This window comes from Aulonocara stuartgranti (assembly GCF_965226115.1).
Source record: "Aulonocara stuartgranti genome assembly, chromosome: 7".
NCBI classification, from domain to species: Eukaryota; Metazoa; Chordata; class Actinopteri; order Cichliformes; family Cichlidae; genus Aulonocara; species Aulonocara stuartgranti.
This window is the reverse complement of record NC_138945.1, coordinates 12836197-12855298: the sequence shown is the minus strand read 5'-3', so window position 1 is coordinate 12855298 and position 19102 is coordinate 12836197. Positions and strand designations below refer to the sequence as shown.

General features: G+C 41.2%; 1 protein-coding gene across 1 annotated transcript in view; it reads left to right on the top strand.

Moving 5' to 3' along the window:
• LOC309711286 (metal transporter CNNM4-like) overlaps positions 1-19102 on the top strand; it is a 39263-nt gene that overhangs the window by 7537 nt on the left and 12624 nt on the right. The window contains 4 exon segments of the mRNA XM_082541508.1: positions 4794-4937; positions 5946-6080; positions 6361-6530; positions 10402-10498. Coding sequence (XP_082397634.1) covers positions 4794-4937; positions 5946-6080; positions 6361-6530; positions 10402-10498 — 546 coding nt within the window.

The window sequence follows — 19102 nt, the reverse complement described above, 5'->3', positions numbered from 1 at the left end:
TTTTTTTGCCTCATGGGGCAAATGTTTGAATCTGTTGGCTGAAGCTGCTCACTATTCAAACTACTGATGATATATTGATGCACTGAAAGCACTAAGCCTCAAACAGTGGCTGTTTGAGTACATGAAGAACTATAAATTATATAATATATTTATATGTATGCCGTGAATCATTCAGTCATATTCAGGCTCTTAACACCAGGGATAAACCAGTGTCATGTCTACACGTAATGGACAGCTTGGCAATTAATCAATTTTAAATTAAATTATTAGGCACCTTGTTGCTTGGGGCCTTTTGCAAAAGCACATACGGTAAGTTGTTTCCTTGTATTTACTGAAACTATAAAACTTGTGAAAGATAACAGTTTCACAGGCATGCAATAGTATTTTTGTACCATTAAGATCTCAAAAAGCTATTAGCCCAAAATCTGGCATATCTCAGCATGGCATGCAGAGTGTCCTGACAGAGGACCTGAGAGATACATCAGCCTATGGTGTCAAGGTTGCTGGTGAAAGAGTGGCTTTCAAGAAGCTATACTTAAGGATGGGAAATGGAGAGAAAAAGCTGAGGTATGCCATTACACTAGAAATGGATTGAAATTCAGTGGTAACAGGTTTATGGAGTGATGAATCCAAATTTGAAACTTTTGGTTCAAGTCACACAGAGGAAGTTAGAAAAGAAGTACCACAGTGAGTGTCCACAGACATCTAGAAAACATGATGGAGGTTCTTTCATGGGTTGGGGTTGCATTTCAACAAGTGGTATTGGGAATATGGTCAAAAGTACAGTCCCAATTAAAATAAATTAAAAATTTTGCATGGTGGTAGAGCTTCAACATGCAACAAAAAGAAATGGGAGTGAGACAAAAAAAATTTTGAGCATTTTACAGCTGATCAAAAGTTTAAGATCACATGCCTTTAAAAGGCCAAATCTGTGCAAAAATGTGGATTAATTGTCATTTTCTGTCAGGTAGTCACACTGACATTCTCATTGCAAAGGCAAAAAAAATTTTCCCTTTTTGAATGTGTTCGGTTGTTGAACTGCATAAGCAGTTTCTCTCACAGTGTGCCATCACTGCTGAGGTGGGACGCATTAAGACAGTCATTTGGAATTCCTTAAATGATCCGGAGGATTATGGAACAAGAAAGTCAAGTGGAAGACCCCCAAAAATTTCAGTGCTGGTGTCTTGACAGACAGCCACTGGACGATTCTCGACCCAAATTAAAGCCGTTACTGGTGCAGGCTGCAGCCCAATAACCATCAGATGGCATCTGAGACTGAAGGGCTTCAAAAACAAAAAACGTCTTCAAAGGCCTCGTCTCCTTGAACTCCCACAGAACCGACAGTTTGGACTTTGCAAGAGAGCAACAAACATGGGATATTGGAGGTTGAAGAAAGTTTTATTCTCTGACGATAAAATTTTTTACCTTGATGTTCCTGAATGTTACCCACCCCAGCCCGCCACCTCTCACCATGGGGAAATTCCAGACTGAGACAGAGTCCAGCCCCTCTCCAGGAGGCTGGTTCCAGAGCCCAGGCCATGCGTTAAGGTGAGCCCGACTATATCTACCTCTCAACCTTACACACTAGCTCAGGCTCCTTCCCCACCAGAGAGGTGACATTCCATGTCCCAATAGGTACCGACATGCAAAGCGGAATGCGGCGCGGGTGGTGGCTGAAGCAAAAACTCGGGTCTAGGAGGAGTCCGGAGAGGCCATGGAAAAAGACTTTCAGGCTGCCTCGAAGAGATTCTGGCAAACTGTCAGGCGACTCACTAGGGGAAAGGGGTGTTCTACCTGCACTGTGTATAGTGCGGGTAGAGTGCTGTTGACTTTGACTGAGAAAGTTGTTGGGCGGTGGAAGAAATACTTCGAGAACCTCCGCAATCCCACTGGCTCGTCTTCCGTTGCAGAAGCAGAGTCTGGGGATGAAGGGGATGACCCGCCAATCTCTGGGGGCGAGGTCACTGAGGCAGTTAAACAACTCCTTGGTGGCAGAGCCCCTGGGGTGGACGAGGTCTGCCCAGAGTTCCTGAAGGCTCTGGATGTTGTAGGGCTGTCTTGGTTGACACGTCTCTACAATGTTACGTGGAGATCAGGGGCAGTACCCCTGGACTGGCAGACCGGGGGTAGTGGTCCCCATCTTAAAGAAAGGGGACCGGAGGGTGTGTTCCAACTACAGGGGAATCACACTCCTCAGCCTCCCTGGGAAAGTCTAAGCCAGGGTGCTGGAGAGGAGAGTCCGTCCGTTAGTCGAACCTCGGAAACAGGAGGAACAGTGCGGTTTTCGTCCTGTTCGTGGAACACTGGATCAGCTCTTTATCCTCTTGAGGATGCTTGAGGGTGCATGGGAGTTTGCCCAACCAGTCTACATGTGTTTTGCGGACTTGGAAAAGGCATTTGACCGTGTCCCTCGGGGGTCCTGTGGGGGGTGCTCCAGGAGTATGAGGTGTCTGGCCCATTGCTACGGGCCATTCAGTCCTTATACAACAGTTGCAAGAGCTTGGTCCGCATAGACGGCAATAAGTTGACTCGTTCCTGGTGAGTGATGGGCTCTGCCAGGGCTGCCCTTTGTCACCCATTCTGTTCATAATTTTTATGAAATTATAATTTTTATGAACGGAATGTCTAAGTGTAGCCAAGTGGGAGAAGGCTTTCACTTGGGTGGTCTCAGGATTTCATCTCTGCTTTTTGCAGATGATGTGGCTCTGTTGGCTTCATCAGGTGATGGACAGCTTGCCTTGGAACGGTTCGCAGCCGAGTGTGAAGCAGTGGGAATGAGAAACAGCACCTCCAAATTTGAGGCCTTTGTCCTCAGCCGGAAAAGGGTGGAGTGCCCATTCCGGGTCAGGGACGAGTTCCTGCCCCAAGTGAGGGAGTTTAAGTATCTCGGGGTCTTGTTCACGAGTGATGGGAGAAGAGAGAGGGAGATCAACAGACCAATTGGTGCAGCGGCTGCAGTGATGCGCACACTGTACCTGTCCCATGTGGTGAAAAGAGAGCTGAGTGTAAAAGCGAAGCTCTCAATTTACCAGTCGATCTACGCCCCTACCCTCATCTATGGTCACGAGCTGTGGATAGTGACCGAAAGAACGAGATGGCGAATACAAGTAGCGGGAATAGGGTGGCTGGCGAGAAGTTCGTCCATTCGGGAGGGGCTCAGAGTAGAGCTGCTGCTCCTCCATTTCGAAAGGAGCCAGTTGAGGTGGTTTGGGCATCTAACAAGGATGCCTCCTGGGCGCCTCCTGGGTGAGGTTTTCCGGGCATGTCCCACCGGGAGGAGGCCCCAGGGCAGACCCAGGACACGCTGGAGAGATTATATCTCTTGGCTGGCCTGGGAACGCCTTGGTGTTCCCCCGGACAAGCTGGAGGAGGTGGCTGGGGAGAGGGAGGTCTGGGCTTCTCTGCTTGGGCTGCTGCCAACGCGACCCTGCCGCGGATAAGTGGAAGAAAATGGATGGATGGATGAATGGATGGTCCCGAATGTTTCCAACGTTATTGGCATGACTGGAGGTGTGGAGGTGTGGTCCAAAACTTTTAATCAGCTGTATAGCAGCCTGCTTCAGTGTAAGAGTTGTTTTCAACAAATTGCATGCTCAAAAAATGTTTTTTCTCTCTCCCATTTCTCCTTGCTGCATATTGAGGCTCTACTTGGAACCTTGTTAAGATCCAAGCATGCATAATATGCTTTTTTCTTTTTGTTGTTGTCATTTTTCGTGTGGTCTTAATCTTTTGATTTGGGCTGTATCATCAGATTTTAATCTACCATGCAATACGAACTGGAAAGTGTATGATGGGCAACTGCTTCGGTTTTCAGTATGAAAATTATCCAAAAGATATTGTCAATGCAGTAAATGCATAACCTGGACATAAAAACACACAGCACTTCAGTAAGTCACTGTGCCTGTTTCCTTGCAAAATATAAATAAAAAAAATGGGTTGCTCAAGACCTTTTCAAAGCAGATCAGGTGAAAAAGGCTGGGAATGAAACACTGTTTAAAGGTTCACCACTGGAGTTGATGAAACCTATTGAAACAAAATAAATGTTTTCTTGCTGAAAATGGACGTTTCTGTTTCTTTTACTTCATACAAATCAGTGAGCACCATGGAGGCCAAAAGTAGATAGTGCTTCTGCTTCTGCTGGTGTTTGATGACCATGAACTGTGACAGGTTTCCATCCTGCTGACCTGATAATGTTTTTACTTAACTCTTACTGGCAGCCATTGCTCATCATGTTGTATCAGGTTTAGTTGTTTGCACACAGTGCTGCATGCAGTCGGTGCATGTGGGGAGTGTTGTGAGAACAATGCAGAGTCATGAGTGCAATAATGCTTTGTGTCCTCTTGTTATATACCTCTTTCTACTTAGCTTCGTTCTCCTCCTGCCTCTCTCTCTGTCTCACTTCTCTTTATCTCATTCTGGCAGTCCTTCCAACTCTTTTCTCTTCAAAGCTCTTAGCCTAGTCTGGGCTATATTAAGGCATGAGTCTGCCCTCTCATCAGTCAGGATAAATCCACTGACAGATCAAATAGCAGTGTGACTTTTGTAAAACAAAAAAGGATGTTTTCTTGTAGCAGGAGCTAAATCTGTCTAAAGGCTAGATGCTGAAGTTAAAGACGCAGCAGCTGCACTGAAACTCGCTAACTTCTTCTCCTCTGTCGTGTTTGATGCTGCCCCACTTTCATGTTAAATGATTTCTGGAAACATAGGGAATTTAAAATGATGAGAAAAATGATATGCATGTTCTACAGTGCTCTTGTTTCTCATAACCTTTAGGTGATCTGTGTCCTCACCAGGTAAATCTCATTTGGCCATCGTCCAGAAGGTGAACAATGAGGGGGAGGGAGATCCTTTCTATGAGGTGCTGGGATTAGTCACCTTAGAGGATGTTATCGAGGAGATCATCAAGTCAGAGATCCTGGATGAATCTGACCTCTACAGTGAGTCAGCTCTTGCTAATTGCTGACTGCAGCACTCACATAAATGTTATAACACATAAACACTCACTCACCGACAAAAGCACTGGTACAGTGATACAGCAGCACATGTACACAGGACCTGTACTTAGAGATGATTGCTGTGTTGTCCTACTCATAATATATATAATTGTATATAATTTAAATGTTAAATAAAATCCCCACAGCCTCCCATGTTAAAGTGTCCAACTTTATGATATTTATATTGTTAATGATCACATTAACATGACTAAGGTCTGAAAAGCTCAACCTTTAATAACTCACATGATGGAGTGTTTTTATGTCCCTAATAATTTGACTTGCTGTAAGTTGCAGACCACAAAAGTTGTTCCTTTAGTTTTAATGAGTATATTTTTAATATTTTATTATTCATTTGCCTGACACGTATTGCTTTGCGTTACACCTGTATAGCTTATGAATTCACCTTGGTAAACAAGCTGACTAGCATTACCTTATAACTTCTCAAAGTCAAAGTAAACTTTATTGTCATCTCTGCTATATACAGTACAGTACAGACGAGGCTCCAGTTCCATTCAGTGCAAAAGACAACAATAAATATAAGAAGAGAAATAAATATACGCTTAGGTACGTAAGGTAAAAGGATCAATAACAATTTTAAATTTACAATTTACAGGTTTAATGATTTAAAGTGACCAGTGTAGCAGCTTGTAAACATGAGATTCTTGAGGGTAGAATTGTCCATAGAGCAGCATCTGCATTACAAAGGCAGTGGTATGTGGAGTGCAATAGAGTCAGTTAGTTAACGGTTTGTGTGGGACACCGTAAAAAAACACTGAAATTGCCGGAGTGCTATCAGCTGGTGCCTGCTCGTGCTGCCTCCTCCTCTTTGACTTTCACCTTTCTAAGTTTAAACTTTTTTGAAATTTTAACAGAGCAAAACATGACTTTTCATTTAATTTCATTCATTTTTACTATTATTTAAACTCCTATTTCTTTTCTTTCTTGCCACAGCTGACAACAGGAACAGGAAGAAGGTGGATCCCAACAAAAGCAAACGCGACTTCTCAGCGTTCAAGCAAGAAGGGGACAGTAAGGTGAAGATCTCTCCTCAGCTCCTACTGGCAGCTCATCGTTTCCTGGCCACAGGTGATATTCACTAGGCAATAATCTTACATTTAGCCAGCACACATTTGTTTCAGTGCCACTGACTATTATCCTCTGCTGAATCACAGCCACTGTCTGTACATGCTATCTTTTAGTATGCAAATTAACAGGGCTTAAACTAATCAGCTGATTTTTATTTATTGACTGTAAAATGCTATAAAGTTATCTACTAAAAACCTCTCAGTCAATAATTAGTCCAAGGCCTGTATTTTCTGCTGTTTTAATTTGATCGTTTACAATGCCTTTTTTTCTCTCCCATTAGAGGTGAGCCTGTTCAGCCCATTCCAGATCACAGAGAAAGTCCTACTGAGGATCCTCAAACATCCGGATGTCATCCAGGAACTAAAGTTTAATGAAAATGATAAACGATCGCCACAGCACTTCCTCTATCAGAGAGGCAAACCTGTCGACTACTTTGTTCTCATTCTGCAGGTAAAAACACATTCATATAGTCTGTAGAAATGGTGACATCACCTATATGATTTGGTGGTAATCAGGAGTATGTCTGGGACTTTTGAAATACTGTTTCACTACCAGTTGGTGAGTAATTGGTGAGTGTTTGCAGACAAATTGTCATGTTCCATACAACCTATTGACAATCTCCTGAACACCAAACACCGTTTTTGATGCAGCACCATAAAATTCTTTATGACCAAGTACACTTTGGTCAAGTTCTCACAACTGGCTGTGGAATAGTCATTTTTTCCCCTAGAGCATAGGTGTCAAACTCTGGCCCGCAGGCCAAATTTGGCCCGCAGCCTAATTACATTTGGCCCGCGAAGCCATACCAAATTACTATTAGAGCTGGCCTACTGGTATTATACAGCTAGTATATATATTGTTTAGTATTAAGCTTTGCTTGTTCCATATTCAGTTTTTCAGCAAAACGTGTTTTAGTCCATAAGAAAAGATTCATTCTTATATCTGGAGGAATAAATATATTTCAATAAATATTAACATTAGCCCGCGACTTTGTTCCAGTTTTGAATTTTGGCCCACTGTGTATTTGAGTTTGACACCCCTGCCCTAGGGACTGGTGGTTCCCAGCTAGTCTCTATGAGATTTCTGCCCAAGTATGCTAATAAGTTAAAAACACTAAAGTTGCACACCACTCCAAACCTAGCTGACTAACCAAAGATAAAGTGACTGTCATTGCTAACAGAGTCTGATGGCTTTGAAGCTAGAGATAAAGCCTTGAGTTGCGCATTGGTGAAAATATTGCAAAAATATCATACACTTAGACTGATAAAGATCATTTAAGGGGTGACTACAATAACAGTATGTTTTGTGGTTTTACCACTGCTCATTCATCTTAACATCAGTCAGATAATAGGCAAAAATCTGACTCCATGTGACACTTTCACTCATTGCCTGCTTCATTTATATATCAAAAAATAAATGCACAAAGAAATGTAGAAATAAAAAATCAGAAACAATGTATGTGGAGAATGATACAGGCAGAGAAGTACAAAATCAAATGAATGAATACATAGTGTAAGTGTTCACTTCAATTCAATTGTATTCATTTAGCATCAAATCATAGTTATCTTAACGTGCTCATAGTCTCCTCAAACCACTGAAAATGTGAAAGTTTATACATTTGTAAACCAAATGTCAATTAAATTGACACTAAATAAAAAGTACTCTACATTGTATTTTTGGGATTCATGATTTATTCTTTTTTGAGTCTCTTATTGATTTATCGATTCATTTATCTATTTTCATTTTGGCATAGATTTCAAGGGTCATAATGTAGTCAGACTGGATGACGTAGATTGACCTGCTTAATCTGGTGACCAACAGGTTTATCTCTGGTTGTTAGAGTGGTTGGTGGGTGTGTGTGTGTGTAGGGGTGATTTGCACACATGCAGGCTCTAAACACCTTTCGAGTCTGTACCTGACTTAAGGTACTTACAGTGTACAACAAAAGTGTGCATGCCCTTAGGAGGGTATTTGGAGAATTGAGTACGAATTCTCTATTTAGTGTTTCAAAGCAAGATGCAGATGAATACACATACGATGGCTGTGTCTGCTGTGCTGAGGCGAAACTGTTGTTAGTTTCTGTAGGCTTTGTTGTCAACACCTGAGGTGTGGATAGAGGGACTCTACATGCTCAGTGTGCAACCTGAGCAGAACTGCTCCCATTCCATCACTTGGCAATGTGTGTGTGTGTGTGTGTGTGTGTGTGTGCACACGTGTCTGTCTTGGTGAGGACCAGTTTGATCCTTATACCTTGGAAAATGTAGATTTTAGCTTGTCTTTATTGACAGACCTCGTGGCGCTGCATTGAGTTTTAGGTTGGAATCAGATCAGTGCAGCATTTATGTTAAAGGTTAAATTAAGGCAGTGTATTATCGGGAGTCCTGAGAGCAAGGAAAGCACAAACGTCTATGTGTTGATTTGTTTGAGGTAAAGAGACACTGAACCCTACACTGGAGTGCCTGCGGCAGGATGTAATATTTATAGGAGGCTAAGGTGTTTCTCTTACATGCCATAAGACCCGACTCGTGGATTTTTCACTGCAGAGGCTCCAGGTCACACATGTATCACATAGACAGTCTGGTTCCTGCAGGTCCTGGAAAGCCTGAAAACCTTTTGAGGTTTTGATTTACTGCCCTGGAGGACAATCCTGGAAATAAGGGAAATAGTAAAATGTCCTGCAAAACAGGGTGTGAGGAAAGATGTTCAGCAACATGATTAAGGTAATATAGCTGGCTGAGAGTATTACTGGAAATGTGATACATTCAAAAGTGCAAAAACATTTGGGCTTTTGCATTACTAATCATGCCAGTTTGGTAAAGGCAACATGGATCATTAAACAACAACCCAAAACAACAACTAATGAAATGCTATGGAAGTAACTCTATTTTACGCCCTTTTAAATTCAGTAAAAGGACTAGATGTTGTACTCCCTGATAATGCATAGCTTTAAATGGCGAGAATCTTGAGGGATGACTGTTATGAGGAAAGGCAGCCCAGAAACGTTACCAGCAGCACACATCGTTGTGTGCCTCAACTTTTGGTCTTTTACCAAGCTAATCTGCCATTGTTTGGGGGGGGGGATTAGAGATCTGATCTAGGTTATCATATTAAGATTTGGGACACATCATCAGTAATGGACAATCCAAGGAGGTCCTGCCAGGGTTGGTCAGGCCCTGCAGTGTGTCACTGGTTTATGTTAAGTTGTTATTTCTCCTATTCTTTCTTCTGTTTATTTTTGTACAGTTTATTTTCTCCTATCTATTCACTGCAACTGAGAAATAATACTTACCTCTTTAGCATTTATGGAGCTTCACTTCTTCAAAGGGATAGAAAAGGTACAAGATAGGAGAGAGCAGAGAGGAGAGCCGGAAGGGGGGCATCCGATCTGGCTTCCCACAGCTGCCCGCTGGATTGGGCTGTACGCTCTACCTCCCCACCGCCTCCCAGAAAAGGGAAGAAGAGCAGAGGGGAGAAGAGCATAATATTTTCTTTTCTCTCGCGGTTAGCTGACTGCTGTAGCTGCCCAAGTGATGTCAGCCCTTTTTAACCATATCCAGTGACTGGTCCTCTCAGCAGTGTTAGCTAGTTCTCTTATAGCCTGCCGTTGCGCCTGTCCTCTGATCCCAATCTCTCTAAGCAGTTTTGCTGTTGTACTGGCAACAAAGTCCGTGCACTCCACTTCCACCTTGATCTTCCAGCCTCTGTCCTCTGCCTCAGCTGCCAAGTTGGCATACCACAGCTTCTTATGCTGAAATGCTTCCTCTAAAAAAACATTTTGGATCTTTCAGACTTTATATATTCATAAAAACAAATTGACCATTTCTCATAAACAGTAGACCAAGCCTAGCGTTGCTGACATATTGAGTCAGGATGTAGTGGTTTTAGATCTTAATGTGGTCTGCATGGTAGAAGTGGAGGCTGTGTGGTTACAGAAGCCAGTAAACAGGCTGATGCTAAAGTTGTGCACAAAATTTTCTGCAGGAGTCAGATGAGTCATTAAATCATCGTTTGACTCAACCCAGCCGGACCAGTGTTGTTATTGTGGTTTTTTCTCTTGTCTCCATCCCCAATATTTTGAACCTTAACATTTTCAAGGAGATGTCTCTGTTATTGTCTGATGGAAAATCTCTTTTGGTCATTAAATGATAGACATATAGAAGACCTTTCCACAAAGATAGTTTTAGCTTAGCAGCCTGGTCCCCATCTAAGCCTTGTGTTACTGAAAATGTTTGGAACGGTCACTTCTTCATCAAAGATTTCCCTAGTTTGTGTTTGTCTCTGTGTTTGTGTATTTACGTTTGCATTCGTATTTGTATTACAGGGACGGGTGGAGGTTGAAGCCGGAAATGAGAACATGAAGTTTGAAACTGGCCCGTTCTCCTACTATGGAGTCATGGCTCTAAGCACACCAACAATGGGTGAGACACACGTATACCAACACATGTGCATTTACATTTGTACCATTTACTGACCCAAATACAAAATTGAAGCTGTGTTCTTCCTATCCCAGACAAACTTGTCAGTTCAGATAAAACTGAAGTCTCCGTGATAGTCACTGGGTTAGAGTGTTATAAGCTGTTTCTGCCCCTGTTCTTTGTGCCAACTTGGAGGTCTTGATATTCGTGTGTTTCAAATATGAGCATAAATGGCTTTGAACTTGTGCAGCACTTCAGTTTCATGGTCTGTAATGGAACAACCTAAGAATAAATTGGGAATTGATAAGAATTTAGCTATTCTGATTCCATCATCCATATCACTTATGTGTTGGCAGTATAATGCAAGTGTTTCTGTTCTTTACACTTTACCATTGCACTCTTGTAAAAATAAAAGTAATCTCCATATCCACACAGTAGACTGGGCCATTAATTTCCTTCTCCAGCACACAAACTGAAACCAACTGACAGACTAAATATTCCAAGGAATTGAATTTCTGGGTTCTCAATTTCCATCATGGAAGGACCGGCCCCTGCATGTTATGCATCACCGGCAGATGGAAGAAGTGGCTGACATCCAGAAATCCTACCAGGGGCTGGACTGAAAGACAGCACAGGAACAAGCTCTAAGTATAAAATCCATAGAGGCTGGAGTCTACCACACCAGGCAAGACCCCAGTTGCAGGCTGTGTAAAGATGCCCCTGAGACACTCCAGCACATCACAGCAGGATGCAAGGATGTTGGCAGGCAGGGCATACGTGGAACGCCATAAACAAGGCGCCGGCATAGTGTACAGGAACATCTGTGTTGAGTATGGCCAGGAAGTCCTGAGGTCAAAAGGGTGGTCGACAATGAGCCATGCTAAGATCCTTTGGGGCTTCCAGATACAGATGGAAAAAATGGGGGTGGCTAATCAACCAGACATAATAGTGGTGGACAAGCAGAGGAAAACGGCTGTAGTGATACCGAATGACAGCTACATCAAGAAGAAGGAACACGAGAAGTTTGAGAAATACCAAGGCTCAGAGAAGATGTGGAGGATGAAGGTAACAGTGGTCCCAGTGTTAATCGGAGCGTGTTATATAGCGCTCACTCCGATGGATGAGCAATTTGGGGTTAGTATCTTGCCCAAGGATATTTGGCATGTAGACTAGGGGAAGCCAGGAATCAAACCACCAACCTTCCGATCAGTGGATGACCTGCTCTACCACCTGAGCTACAGCCACCCCTATATATACCAACTCTTCATGTGAATCAAAAGGAATGCACATTGCAAGAACTAAACACATTTTCTTGGCTCAAAGTTTCTGGGTGATAACTATGCACATAAGAATAATTAGTCACATGTAATTATGTCTGGTACCTTATTTGATAGAGATCTTTATGTTTTCCTGGAGGCTTATGGAATCTGAAAGTTTAGAATCCCAATTCCCCGATTCCAAAAGAACTTCGATGCTGCTTGAAATATTAAAAAAATAATATTTCCGAAACTCATAAATCTATATTTATGTGTTCGCAAAGATTATGACATGTGGGGAAAAAAGGCAAATGTAAACATGATCCAGATCCTGATTCAAAGCTCATTTAGAATGGATTTAAGCAAAACCAAAAACTGTTTTGCGGTCAATGAATCAAAATGAGAAATTCTTTTGGAAAACATGGATGCAGCATTATTTTGAATTTTGTGCTTCATATGCAGGTAAAACTTTGATTAAATTTGAGTAAAGTTACGCAAGGCTATGTAAAAAATTTCTGAGTTCATGTAAAACTTATTGTCAGATAATGTAAAAGTATAGCAATTAAGGCAAATCTTATTTGGAACTGGCACACAAATCTTTTGAGGAAGTTACGTTACCTTGTTGAAAGGTAATGTTTGCAAGGTAACTCTAAAATGTTGTAGAGTTATGTTAAATTTACCATGAAGTTGTGCAAATACATTCCCATGTACAGATCTCTCACTTGGTTTTGGCTCTCACTTCACTATCTCATTACCTTCTTTTATAACTCATAGTAATGTTTTGTGTAGCTTCATCTGTGTAGATTAATTAATTTCAAACTTTCATATAGTGACTTATTTCATATAGTAACCTATATGGGATTTATCAGAGATGTTCCTATCACATTTATCAGCTGTACATTCTTACTGTTCACCTGTTGTGTCACAGGTAATATGGCCTGCAGTTCTCCAGCTGTAGACTCATCTGTGTGCTTCCATAGTGTTGTCTGTTTGCTACAAAGATTTAAATGCATGATGATATTGCTTGGGTTTGAAGCATGTCTATCTGACAGATTCCAGTTTGTGTATGTAAATGGGGAGTCTTCTTCAGCAGGGTTTTGTGCTGGGACCAATACTTTTTACATTATACATGCATTCCTTAGACAATACTATTAGGAAACACTGCATAGGTTTTCATTGTTATGCAAATGATACCCAGCTTTATTTATCCATGAAGCCATATGATACAAATCAGCCTGTAAAACTACAGTCACGTCTTAAAGATATAAAAGCCTGGATTGATCTGTTTTTTTGTTTTTTTTTAACTTTTACATTTCAATAAAACGGAGGTTATTGTACTCAGTCCTAGGAATCTTAGAAACACGATGTCTCACTAAATACTTGAGATGACATTACCGTGGCCCATCACTGTGTCAGAAATATGCTGAAAAGCTAGCTTACATTTATTACATCTAGGCTGGACTGTTGTAATTCAGTATTTTCAGGTTGCTTGAAAAACTCCCTTAAAAGCCCCTCAGTTGATCCAGAATGCTGCAGCGAGGGTACTGACAGGGACTACAAAGAGAGAGAATATTTCTCCTACATTAGTGCTCTTCACTGACTCCTTGTTAAAATCAGAATTGAATTTAAAATAATCTTTAGATTCAAAATCTTGAATAATCAGGCCCTGTCATATCTTAAGGACCTCATAATACTTCAGATATATCATATCATATATCATCCTATGAAAGCACTTTGCTCTCAGACCGCTGGCTACTTGTGGTTCCTAGAGCTTTTAAAAGTAGGTAGAGCTTTTAGCTGTAAGGACCCATTTCCACGGAACCATTTCACAATTTGGATTCAGAAGACAGATACCATTAATATTAAACTTAAAACTTTAATTTTAGATAAAGCATATAGTTAGGGTGGGTCATATGACAACAGGCTGAGGCTGCAGTGGGTGCCCATAATACATTTTTATCACTTTTTACTATCTGTGTTTTTATACACCGCTTCTGTATTTATTAATTAGCAGTTAATTGAATTAAACTCTTGCGCTCTCTCTCTCTCTCTCTCTCTCTCTCTCTCTCTCTCTCTCTCTCTCTCTCTCTCTCTCTCTCTCTCACTGTACTTTGCCCTCACCCACAACCTGTTCCGATGAATTGCTGCTCCTTTTCCTTCCAAGTGCTTGCTCATAGGGGGGCTGTGTGATTGTAAGCCTTACTTTGAGGCAACAGTTGTTGTGAATTGGGGCTATTTGAATGGAATTGAATTGAATCTCATGTTCCATCCATCCTATAAATTGCGTCTCCTATTGTATCTGGAACCTACGTAGCTTGAATTGGATCTGTAGGAAATTGTCATTTCTGTCATGAGTGTGTCTGTACCCCTGTTAACAAAGGGTTGACAGGAGACCAACATGTTAGACAAGCTGCCCCTGACTCTGCTTGGAGATCAGTTACAATCTGCATGTTATTATTCAAATACAAAAATATGGAAACAGAAGTAGCATTTGCAAGTAAATTAATCAGTTACTCAGTGACTTGTAATCTTAACACATGAGTTTTCTCACACCAAACATATTGGTTAACTTGTGATGTAGAGGAGTTAGAATGTAGTCTATAGAAGCTTTTAATAACTCTTTCAGCATAATATCTGTTTCTTTCTGTAAAACTCACTGCACTCCATCCTGTGCTAAAGTTGCAAGTTGACGCAAAAGAATTATGTAGTAATACAAGTGTTATTGTAGTAGTTATGCATGTATTGCATGATAATGTCAACGTAGTCCTCAAAAGAATTCTAGAAAACTGTTCTAGCTTTACATTTTTTCAGAACTTGTTGAAAATGTCTAAGAAATGAGAAATGGCCAAAATGAAGGCTCTAAAAAAACCAAAAGAAAAACCAATAGTCTGGTGGTATTTTCTGTGGCCAGTTTACAGATTAGCTGATTGTTTCTCCTGAGTTGAACCTCCCAGGCTGTTGAGAGGATTTCTGTTATAGAAGGTTAAAAGGTTAATCCAGCAGTTTAGCACTGCACTTGCCCTGCAGTGACATATTCTGTCCATAAGTGTGTGTCCCTATCCACACCTGCTCTTTTATATGCTTTTTGTTGTAAAGTCATGTTACTGCAGCCTAATTAGAGAAAAAAGCACCTTAAGGTTCGCCTTTTTGAGAAGTTTACCTGAACTTGTGTGGATGAAAGAGAGTCCTTAACACTGAAGCCTGTTTTTCATTGTATAAAGGAAGCATCAAATACATTAACACTTAGACCCGAGCTTTAGTCCAATTAAATGGCGTCCCTTCAGTGCTGTATTACAAGTTTTATGAACTAGGTCATGGGTTCACCATCATTGCTATAAAAACAAGGTATTTTTGATCAGTGTATCACAGGGACAACTAACAAATCATTTAATCTCACTTTTATACCTATGGCCAATTTAATATTCCCGCTTAAGATAATCTATGCATGTCTTTGGATGGTAAATGAAGGTTGGAGTGCCTGGAGAGAGCACACTGAAATAATTTCCCCTGTATTTTTGTAGGGTCTCTACCTTGGAATAAGCATCTTGAGGCTACTACTGTTGTAATTCGGTGGTGTATAAATACAGTTGAATTGAAACAATTCAATAATTGAAAGCACGGAGAGAACATGCAAACTTGACGAGTTGACGAGTGAATTTGAACACAGAACCTTCTTGCTCTGAGGCAATAGTGCTAATGACTGTGGTTAGCACTGAAAACAGGTTGACTCAATGACTGCAAGATGCTCAGGTCCTATGGTTGCAAAACAAGTCCAAATCATCACTCCTCCACCATACTTGACAGTTGGTATGAGGTATTCGTGCTGGCATGGTGTGTTTGGTTTTGTCCAAACAGTTCACTGTGCACTATGATCAAACATTCCTACTTTGGTCTCATCTGTCTCAAGAATATTGTTCCACGAGTTTTGTGGTTTCTTTAAGTGCAGCTTTGAAAACTGAAGCCATGTTCTTACTCTACTTACCCTCTTAATTCCTGTGGAAGCAAGTAAGGATGTACTTGGTTTTTCACAGGGCTCCACAGAGTCATGTGAACCAAATAGACCAAGTAGATCATAAGAACAAAGTACTTTTTCACATGACTGTAGGTGACAAAAATAAGGAAACAAGGGATGTTGCCCTATGGAAAGACACCTACAGACTCAAGCTAAGTTTGCAAGCTGACATTAACATGTATTTCAAAGTTTGCAGAGGTACATAAGCTTTTATTAAACTTTGAAAAAAATCTGCATAAGGAAAATGAGAATGAAAGATTTGTATTTGGAAAAAAAGATTCAACTTGTCCTCCTTTCTGTAGTTTTCCATGCACACTTGAAATATGCCAGCAGAAAATATATCTCATATATCTTACACTTATTATAGTTAATATAATCTATAGAACTGCAGAAGCTACAGACACTGAAGACTGGATCAGTGCCAGCACCTTTTTTTTTAGATCAGCAAGTCACAACAGTTTCCTATATAATGGCTATTAAATGTGACAGCTACTGTTTGTCCGACAGAGATGGAAACGGGGAGATGTATTAGCACACTTGAGTTGAAACAAAAGATCCATTTACAGTATGAGTCAGTGCCACCTTACATCCTGATAATATGTCCTGGAAATTTGCCTTGGGGCTCCCACAGAGAGAACAGCTTACCTCCTCATTGTACCACTGTGTGATATTCAGTGTTGGGTAAGTTACTTTAAAATAGTAACTTAGTTACATTACTAGTTAATTCTCTCAAAAGTAACTCAGTTACTTCAAGTTACTCGTTACTTTCAAAGTAACTAGTTACTAGGGAAAGTAACTTTGGTTTTACTCAGAATTCTCTTGTTAATGTGTTGCTTCCATAACTTTGCCAGTCTTCTAGCTTGCTTACTTGCCACAAGTGCACTGTGCCACCTACCAATAGAAAGGAAAAGATAATGTGCATATTTCCATGAGAGAAATCCCACACCTGGACTGTCGTTGACTGCTGCCATGATTCTAGCCTACGTCACAGCGTCATGCGCGCCTTTTACATCCAACACATAAACTGGAGTCGTGGTGCTTTCGATTGTACTCAGAACTCGGAAATTCTGCTTTCTGAATAGGAAGATGTAGGCAACACCAGACTGCAGATGAGCTGCATACAGGGCTGGATTGGGACAGAAAATTGGCCCGGGCATTTTGACTAGAGACCGGCCCACCATTATAGGAAAAATCATAAAGCCTTTGAATGAAAATAAACACTGTTGTGAGAGTGATGTTCACTGTTTTGATGGTATATATGCATCAATCTATCAATCGTTTGTTGTAAGATTCAGATAATTATTTTTTAAAAGCTAGACATTTTAAATGAGAATAAGAAAGAAAAGTATTTCTTTGTGCCCCCCTTTCCCTGTTAATGCCCTACATGCCCCCCTGGCAACACTTTGCTAGATCTGCACCTGCACAGTTACCAGCTGTCAGCTACCTAAAAAAGGATCCTGGGGTTATTTGTCTCTCAGAAACAGTTCATAACTTCCCTTCAACTCATTCATGTCACCTAAAAGGTAAACCTGTTTCTCCATCACCTGTTCAGCTCTGATGATCCAGTAAGGACATCTCCTGGTTTCATCTTCATGTTTCCCTCTCACCAGATAACCAAACCATATCATGACCAGCAGCTTTACAGCTGTGGCTCCAAGAAACGTCAGCTGATACTAGAAATTAATATTAAATAAATTCTAACAATAGCTGATCAAGCTTAAACGTGCTGCTGTTGTTTACCGCGACATCCGCTGGTTTCCTCTTTCGGCAAAGTGAGCGATAAACAAACAAGAGAGCCGATCAGCTGATCATTGATCAGTTTTCATGATTGAAGCAGAAACGGGAGAGGGAGGGGGAGAGGATGAGAGAAGAAGAGGCAGCTGTGCAGCAAAGACACAGAATAACTCCAGCTTTGTGCCTTTTCCATTGTAGCTGAATTACGGGACAAACTGTTCCTTTTCACCTCAATAAGAAACGCTTAATATTTTCTCTGAATACCAGGCGGGACGGTTGGCAACTCTAATAACTTATGAACAAAATAAAGTTCAACATCATTAACTTCATAGCACCACCCAGCTGTATAGAAACTCCGTCATGCTAGCTAGCACGCAGTACGGAAAAAGTCAGAATAACGAAAATAAACTCCACCTAAACTTGGTTTATATCTGACCCAGAGAGACTGCAGGTCATAACTTCTTACCTGAGGTTCAGTTCACACTTGGACCGGCGGCCGCCTCGGGTCTCTTTTCCTTCTGCGTCCCTTTTCCTTCATCCACCTGCTGGCCTCCACCACTTGCTAATGTTACTGAATCTGTGGAAGCTCCGCGATAGCCACTACACGAAGTAACGAGTAACGACCCTATCTAAATCCCAGTAACGAGTAACGCGTTCCTGATTTTGGCATAATAACTAGTTACCGTGCTCGTTACCACAATAATAACGTAGTTACTGTAACGCGTTACTTAATAACGCGTTAGTCCCAACACTGGTGATATTCCAGTGGCATGGGAGGGTGTCATAGGTTTCCCTTAAAAGGAAAGTAAGTCTGGATTGTGGCATCCTCCAGATGTTAATAGCGGCATCCCATCTTGTCCAGGGTCCTTGGTGCCATGGAGGCAATGAGAACCCAATGACATCAAATCGATAAGTGAATCGGAATCACTAAAGTCTTATCAATTCCCATCGTTTGATCTTGTCCCACAGCTCCTTCAAGTGGCTTTCTCATCTGCTGCAGCTTTCCCCCAGTTCTGACAGAGCTGCCGGGTGTCTTTGATAACGTTTTTCTCTCTCTCTCTCTCTCTCTCTCTCCCCCTCTGTCCTTGGGGCTGTGGGCTCCATTCAACTAACCTCACCAAACCTCTCTCTGCATACCTTGAAGATGAACTTCCCAACCCTGTCATAATCTGTAATAAATTAGAAACATGGACGTGAAGGTCTTAAAGTGGATATCCTGCAAAGTACTGTTAAAAGTTTGTTGTCAGTGAGAACATATATCCCTAATATGGTCATCTGTAGCTGTGAGCACAGAACCTGCTTTTCAAAGCTTAAGTTTTGTAAGGGGCAGCCAATCAAAAGAAAGTTGGCTGAAAGCTTGAAAAGCTTGTGTCAAATAAAGGATGAACTGATGGGCTCCATCAAGGCCCAGTATGAATACAAATTTATCTTAGACTTATTTTGAGTTGTGAATCATGCAAAGCTACTCTTGTGCAATCCAAGAAAAATAATGTTTTAAAAAATGTTGGTCAGTGCAGTCATGTTTTTTGAAAGACTTTTTTTTTAATTTAATGAATTTCTGTTCAGACAGTCCTTGACTGTCTATAGCAGGTTACACTGTGAACA